This window comes from Branchiostoma lanceolatum, chromosome 1, assembly GCF_035083965.1.
Source record: "Branchiostoma lanceolatum isolate klBraLanc5 chromosome 1, klBraLanc5.hap2, whole genome shotgun sequence".
Lineage (NCBI taxonomy): Eukaryota > Metazoa > Chordata > Leptocardii > Amphioxiformes > Branchiostomatidae > Branchiostoma > Branchiostoma lanceolatum.
The window spans coordinates 19,194,453-19,201,786 of record NC_089722.1 but is presented as its reverse complement, the minus strand read 5'-3'; the positions used below and the strand labels follow the sequence as shown (position 1 = coordinate 19,201,786).

The window sequence follows — 7,334 nt, the reverse complement described above, 5'->3', positions numbered from 1 at the left end:
AAACACTGTTAGTGTTTACACAAAACTAAAGTTTGGAACTCTAAGGACGTTTGAAATAGCTGTGTAGTTATGCAATGTTGTACTGTACAAAACATGTTTTAAAATAGATCTATCGTTGTGAAAACTCGTGCTCTGTCATGCCTACAGGAAAGTCAAGAAACACTCATTAACTCTTTCAGTCTTTGGAAGCCGATCATGTTTGTGGCATCGTGTTGCGTAATGGTTAGAACGAAACAAACAAACGAACCCCTGACATGCCCTGATGTTGTGTCCTTGGGAAAGGTACCTTACACGAATTTCCTCACTTCACTCAGCTGAAAAAATCAAACATCGTGTTGCGTAAAGGTTAGAACGAAAAAAAAAACGAACCCCTGACATGATCTGATTTTGTGTCCTTGGGAAAGGTACCTCACACGAATTTCCTCACTTCACTCAGCTGAAAAATGAATACCTAGCTTTTGTACTCAATCATTTTGGCTTGGGACGCCCCTCGGATGCATGATACGTGCATTAAAGAGGTCCCGTGTTTCTTGAGAGCCACACCTCTAGCACGTTAAAGAACCCAGCACACTTATCGATAAGGGCAGGGATCCCAGTAGTTGTCCAACCCTACAACGCCCTCCTCATTGCTGTGCGACAGCGTCCTGCTAGCCTGCAGGCTTCCCCACGGCGATCTTTTAACTTATGGCGGGGCCCGGTTCTTTGGCTGAGGGGGGGGGGGGGATCTGCTTGGGGACCGTATCTGCTTGAGGCTCCGTATCTGCTTGGGATCCTGTAACTGCTGTGTGGGAACAGCGGTTACAGGATCCCAAGCAGATACGGGGCCTCAAGCAGATACGGTCCCAAAGCAGATACGGCCCCCCAGTCAAAGAACATGGCGGATAAGTTGAAAAATCGCCGTGGGGACCCTGCAATGGAGGCCAGCGTTCTGCCAGGTAATAACTGACAGCCATCGGTTTGACCGCCCTGTTGCTAAGCTGAGGATTAGGACTAATGCTTAGAAAAATAGGTACTTTCCCACGCAACCTTCAGCGAGAATCCATTTTCTGAAGGAGGCATTCTTTGTGTTCTCTGCGTTAGAAGAAGACTAGATGGTATAGATGGGAAAGAATGGAATAAAGGGAAATTAAGTAACAACAACAGAATGGACACCAAGAGACTGGAAGAGACCAAGAGGGCGCCCCTAAATAAGATGGAGTGACAATCTAACTAAACACCTGGGACCTACATGGCCAAGAACCGCTCGACAGAGGGAAACTTGGAGTCTGACAAGGGAGGGGTTCCTCCAAAGGAGTGATGATACCCTGGAATGATGAAGTAACGTAATTCCGAAGGACGGCTTTTGCAGACCCTTCTTACAGTGAAGAAAGACGCCTAGCGGTATGCCCTAGTACAACACGCAGGGAGCGTTACCTGTAGTTCAGATCAAGACACCGGCTTAAAGGCTGTGTGTCTTCACGCTCCGACAGATCCGGACAATAACAAGTGATTGTGTGACTCTCTTGACTTTAGGTCCTCGCTTTAGTCGGTTACATTTCATCAAGATACATTAATGTCAGGGTCAACTCATTGGCAAAATGTTCTGGTTTTAGCTTTAATGGGTCAACATTTCACCAGATGTTCAGATTTGTTGTTGTTCTTTCGGTCCTAAACCCCCCTCCCCTGGGACGAGGTGCCTCCATTGAAAACCCGCTCAACAGGTAACCAACATTCTCTTGTACAGTATATTTAAATCGCGGTTCAGCTCTTTGCAATTCTTGCACAATCTGGAAGGTGGTGCTTTGATGTGTCGACTTGTTGTTTTGTAACTTTTCAAATCTGGCAGTTACAATGCTTACAACACTCATTTGAATAATCGTCACATACGTAAGCAGATGTGCCCATATATGGCTTGTTACGCTTTAGACATCGGTCATGAAGGTCAGAGAACGTCATAAGAGCAACGAAAGCAGAAAAACTGGTTTAGAGGGACAGCAGAGCCGAAGATGAGTAAAGTTGTTCCGACACAGGAGAAATTGTAAGAGGACTTGGACGGTAAAGAACAGAAACAACCGATATGGCCGCTCGCTGGATGTGGGTCTGTCTGGTGACCTTGACGTTTATTGAACTTGGTTCTTCAGGTAGGCTCTGCTAAGTTAGTGAGTGGATATTCAAAGACTGACTTACATGCTGTTTGCCACGTAGGAAAACAATTTTCCGAATCATTAACGTTTTGTGTTAAATGAATAGCCACAAAGTGCCTGGACGAAACTACGATGGGATAGGTACACTTACACAGTTGTTCACATTGAGTTGTCTCGCTGCACAGTTGTTAATGGTTGCAATTTTCATGCAGGATCGTGGTAAGCGAATGCTTGCCTCTACTCATTTCTCGAAAAATACAAGACAGTACAAAACGTTGGTGTTCTGATCGGTAAACTATAAACAGACTAGGAAGAAGAAGACTCTTTCTCACAATGAAAGTAGTAACGACGTCATTCTGTTTAACTAATTTTGTTACAGATCCGAGGTTCACCTTCGTACAAGACAGGCTATCAAAGAAAGAACAAGAAGCCGTCTTCGATCTGTTTAAGAAACATTGGAGTGAGTTGCCTTTAATTCATAGATTCATAGATTCAAGGGAGTGAATAGTATGAATAAGGACGAAAAAATGCGGGATCAGAGGGCATTGTTAACAGGGACCTACTGTAATTCTTGATTTGTTGACTGTAATTTAATTTTAGTCAACAGCTAAAATTTCATCATCGCTAATATTTGATCACTAATATTTAAGCCAGTAATGTTTGTTCCCACCGTTAAAATTAAGTGCCGTGACCTACTCCATTTCCCCCAAACCGCTATATTTTCCTGCCGCTATATTAAAGTGATTTACAGTATATCTATTAAGGTTCGATTTTTTATACTGTGCTATGATATTGTAAAGCATTGTAAAAATTCCTTATATTCATCTTTGAGTTAAGAACATATGAGACTCTGTGCTGCAAAAATATCAACCATTGAGAACTACTGACATAATAAAAGTGAAAGGCTTAATGTGACACATCTTACAGGACCTGGTGTGTCGGACGCTGCGTTTGAGGAGTATCTGACAAGAATTGTCTACTCCCCGACCATTCTGAAGGAAAGTAGGTATTGTGAGAGGGTTATAATGCTTTTCCTCAACTCCAAGCAGCAGCCTCAGTAGGTTAAACGCTACATCTGCATATAGGGAATTTCAAAAATTGCAGTAGCAGGAGTAATCGCAGTAGTGGTAGTAGTAGCAGTAGCAGCACTTATATACTAGTAAAAGTAGAGGTAACGTTAGAGGTAACGTTAGTAGTAGTAGGACGAGGAGGAAGAGTAGTGATAGCACTATAGTAGTAGCAGTAGTAGCACTGATAGTAGTAGTAGAAGTAGACGTAACGCTAGAGGTAGAAGTAGGACAAGGAAGAAGAGGAGGAGTAGTGATAGTAGTATTAGTAGAAGTGGTAGTAGAAATATAAATTGTTAAACAAATCAATACCTGTTGTTTAATGTTAAAGCTTATAAGGGAAGACGTTATTGTAATAGGTCACCGAATTTAGAAAACACCACTATACTACCAGCCTCTAAGTCATTCTACAGTAACAGCTTTTTTCCACGAACTGCAAAACTCTAGAATTCTCTCCCAGCCCACTGCTTTCCCCCAAAATACAACCTACAAACCTTCAAAACAAACACACCGCTGTCTCTCACCTATGCCACATTAGTTCAATTAGTTCAATGCCGAGAAGAGGCCTCTTACGGCCTTGCATTGAGCGAGATCGTTAAAAAAAAAATGTTGAAACGAATCAGTGCACAGATACCTTAGACGACCTTAGATTGCAATACCGACAACAAAAACCGGATAACTTTGGGGTAAAACTAATGATAAACCACTTAATCTATTTATCTTATTTTCCTACAGACCTTCCCGCACGCATCGTGGAACTTCTCCGCGCCCTGGACAACATGGAGAGGCTGGAGCTGGTGCGGGAAGTCCGCGAGCTGATGGACTTCAGGGAAGAACAAAACCCGAATATAGGGCGTGGGTTAAAGGAACAGGGCGAAAAAGGGGAAGATAACGTAAATACAAAGAAGACAAAGAAGGGAGATACTGATAAGAAAGAGATGCACATTAAAGGGCCAGGGCTAAAGGAAGAGGACGAAAAGATTAAGAACGAGCAGAAACTAGTGGCTGCTCTTAAGGCGAAGAAGAAGGAAAAGAAGGAGAAGAAGAAGCAAGAGGGATAGTGCAAATAATGGAATTATGTCAAAAATGAAATTTCTATTATTTCATGACAGCATCTTTTGCAAAGCAGAGTAAGCGTTAACTCTTTTGATGTTAAATGCGACAAGCACATTTTCGAGAAGAGGGCCTAGGTACATGACTTTCTGTAAGCAGCTCCAAGCAGGTTATACTCTGTGAGGCTTAAATATGTACAAACTAAACATCAGAAGATAAAAAGAGAGTAGTCCACTCCAGGTCATTTATCATCTTCGTCTGTGTTAGCGATTGCGTACGTTTATTCTAGTAGACATCTGATATCAGCACCAATACCCTCCATTGCTTTGTAATTATTACACGTTCGTTTTGTCTGGTAAATCTGTAGAAAATGTGAAGATAATTTTCAAAATAGTACATAAGTGCCTATTCTAAGACTGTTCAGAAAGCATGTGGTTTCTGTCACTACTCTAACGCTACTATCCACCGTTGCGTGCTTGCTTGCTTTCTCCTTCAAAATTGTCAGTAGTGCCTTTGAATGAAACGTAAAAATAAAAGCTAAACAACTAATATCAGTTATTTATTGCGTGTTGTACAGACCAAACTGTAAACTTTCGACATTTCAAATCGTTTGTTTTGATCCGCAGTCAAATGACCCATATCAATGTAAACAATTCTAACCTTTGACCCTTGGCACCCGCCCGGAACTCTTTACTTGTTTCACGTTGGACAATTGTGAACCTTAATTTCATATTAAACATTTTAATCTAAACTTCCTTGTATGAACAATCAACAATTAACGCAGCACAGAATGTCACGAAAAAAAAGTGTACAAGATGATATTAGTACGTTCTTTCTTATGCTACAAAGATTAGCCTCGTAGCGATGGGTTGGGCGTGTACGTTTTTACCCCCGGTGCTGCGGTCGGGCGCTTGCGACACAAGAGCGCTTTTTGTGGATAATATATAGCTGTCATTAAGCTATCGTTTTACCGGTCAGATTTGAAGGACAGTATGTAAGAACTGGAAACCATATGGGCTTGAAATAGGAAGCAAGACATCTTCTTAAAAAACTGTTTCTTTGTTGGATATGCAGCCATGGAAGGTGCGTATCTTTTTTATTTTTTTTTTACCATTGGTACAAGTGGTACAACCTAATTGGGGTATGGACCACAATAGACCAATTGTGACACAGCCGCCCCAAGGCCTATTTCAGCATCACCTGGATTCCACCATCTGCACTGACCATTCATAACAGACCAGCCTACAGAACCAGTCAGTTCGTTCTTCAGTATGGAAAAAGCGGAGGTGAAAAAGTTTTTCGCGTTGTTATACGGGGTGGCTATGCTTGTAGTCATTGCGCTGCTTGCTACTGGTTCTCTGTAGACAACTGTGCTAGCAAAGGTGGGTGTGTTTGGCGTACTTTGTTGCCAAATCTATTGCAAACTCTATCGATGATGCTTTGTGAGCTCGTGTTAGGTAAGAGCAATGTTGTCAAACCTGTTTAGTGTTTATCTCGTTTTGCGATATGTAAACGGTAAACACACTCCGTGAATAGTTTCATCAGGTTGGTAAGTCACTGAATAAAAAGACTCTTTGTACACATAACTAAGTGATGTATTCACCCGACGTTTATCTGTGCTGATCAGATCATTTGGATGTGTACATAGAGTCTTTCTATTCGGTATACACATTGTAGACCTATAGCACACTTTGCATGTTATCAAGCCTATTCATGCTTTCTACGGCTTGTGAACAATTTTATTTGAATTAAAAATGTACTGTTCTATCACAGGTGGGTCGTCTACAATGGAAGCCCTTGACATGGGTATCACGTGACCATCCAAGTGATTAGAAAAATACGACCACCGGTAAGGTGTCTCCCAGTTATTGATGAATTGTTGATATTGAGATTTTCGATTAGATACTGATCCCTCAATTCAATAGTACGCCCCTCCCCCACATACACACACATTCCGTTCTCTAATACTTGTTTGTGTACGTTTTCAGAGGGAAGAAGTCTTGTGCTCAATGAAGGTGGCGTCATATGACGAATTGGCAGCTTATTATACATGGCATCAACATTTCCGTCTCAAGAGACATCAACGCCGATTGGACAATCAATATAACTGAAGTTCCATTCCGAACTATGCTCAGTATTTAATCAAGTGATTTTGCTGCAACCAATCATAGACATACTTCTCATTGATATCATATTCTTCTTCAATCTTTGCCACTAATTCGCAATGTCTATACCAGGACACGTCATAATGCTAATACCATCACTAGAGTGTTATCATTTCGTTTTGCTATGAAAGCTAAACTCGGCACGAAACGTTCGGAAAATTTGAATTTGATTGGTCATTTCTCCGTTGTTACTTTATCAAATGTATAAGATTATGTATCATTAGAAAGCCTGATATTGCCGTTCATATTGATACCAAATTTGGCATGATCCTACATTCGCATGTTGAACTTCAGAGCTAAATATGCGAGAGCTTCACAAAACAAAATTGCCGAAATCCCCCTTCCAAAACACAGTGTATGACGTTGGCAGGGGAATTTCTGCACGTTTTTGGAAAACCCATCAAAGAATTCTGTTATGGTGCTTACTGCACAATATAGTGATCATAACAAATGTGGTAAATGTTTTTTTAGGAAAATATACAAGCTTTCCAACGAATATTACACAGTAAACTACCCATTAAAAACAACAAACCTATAATTAGGGAGAATTTTGGCACCTTTTTTGTAACTACCTTGCATAGGTAGCTCTGGTGCTTAACCCAGGAATGTACGATCATAACAAACGGGATATCATCATCAAGGTCACTGAATAAGCTTGATAATGACACATGATGCAATGCATTTTAAATCATTCACAGAGATATGATAGATTAAAATCAAGTTTCCGAAATTTTTGTGGCAAGTTTGGATCAGTAAGGTTGGAATGCTGATGTGCTCATGACAATAAAGCTGCTTGAAGATCATATTGTTGTTTCACTATATATCAATTCAATTTTATAATCAGACATGTAATAAATTTGGCTTGGGTGTTTAGGGTCTTAACTCCTATCTTAGCGATATATGAACTCAGAGCCGACCCAGTTCGA

General features: G+C 40.9%; 1 protein-coding gene across 2 annotated transcripts; it reads left to right on the top strand.

Annotated features, from left to right (window-relative positions):
- Positions 1-1,934: 1,934 nt before the first annotated feature.
- Positions 1,935-7,211, top strand: LOC136439551 (uncharacterized). 2 transcript variants are annotated; one of them, XM_066434974.1, is made up of 6 exons: positions 1,935-2,120; positions 2,503-2,583; positions 3,051-3,125; positions 3,926-5,625; positions 6,017-6,092; positions 6,232-7,211. In XM_066434974.1, the coding sequence occupies exons 1-4, from the start codon at positions 2,057-2,059 to the stop codon at positions 4,249-4,251; spliced, it is 546 nt and encodes a 181-aa protein (XP_066291071.1). In that variant the 5' UTR covers positions 1,935-2,056; the 3' UTR covers positions 4,252-5,625; positions 6,017-6,092; positions 6,232-7,211. The 2 variants fall into 2 exon arrangements, with proteins under 2 accessions (XP_066291071.1, XP_066291078.1); XM_066434981.1 differs by having other exon boundaries at positions 1,936-2,120; positions 3,926-5,529.
- The last annotated feature ends 123 nt before the right edge of the window (positions 7,212-7,334 follow it).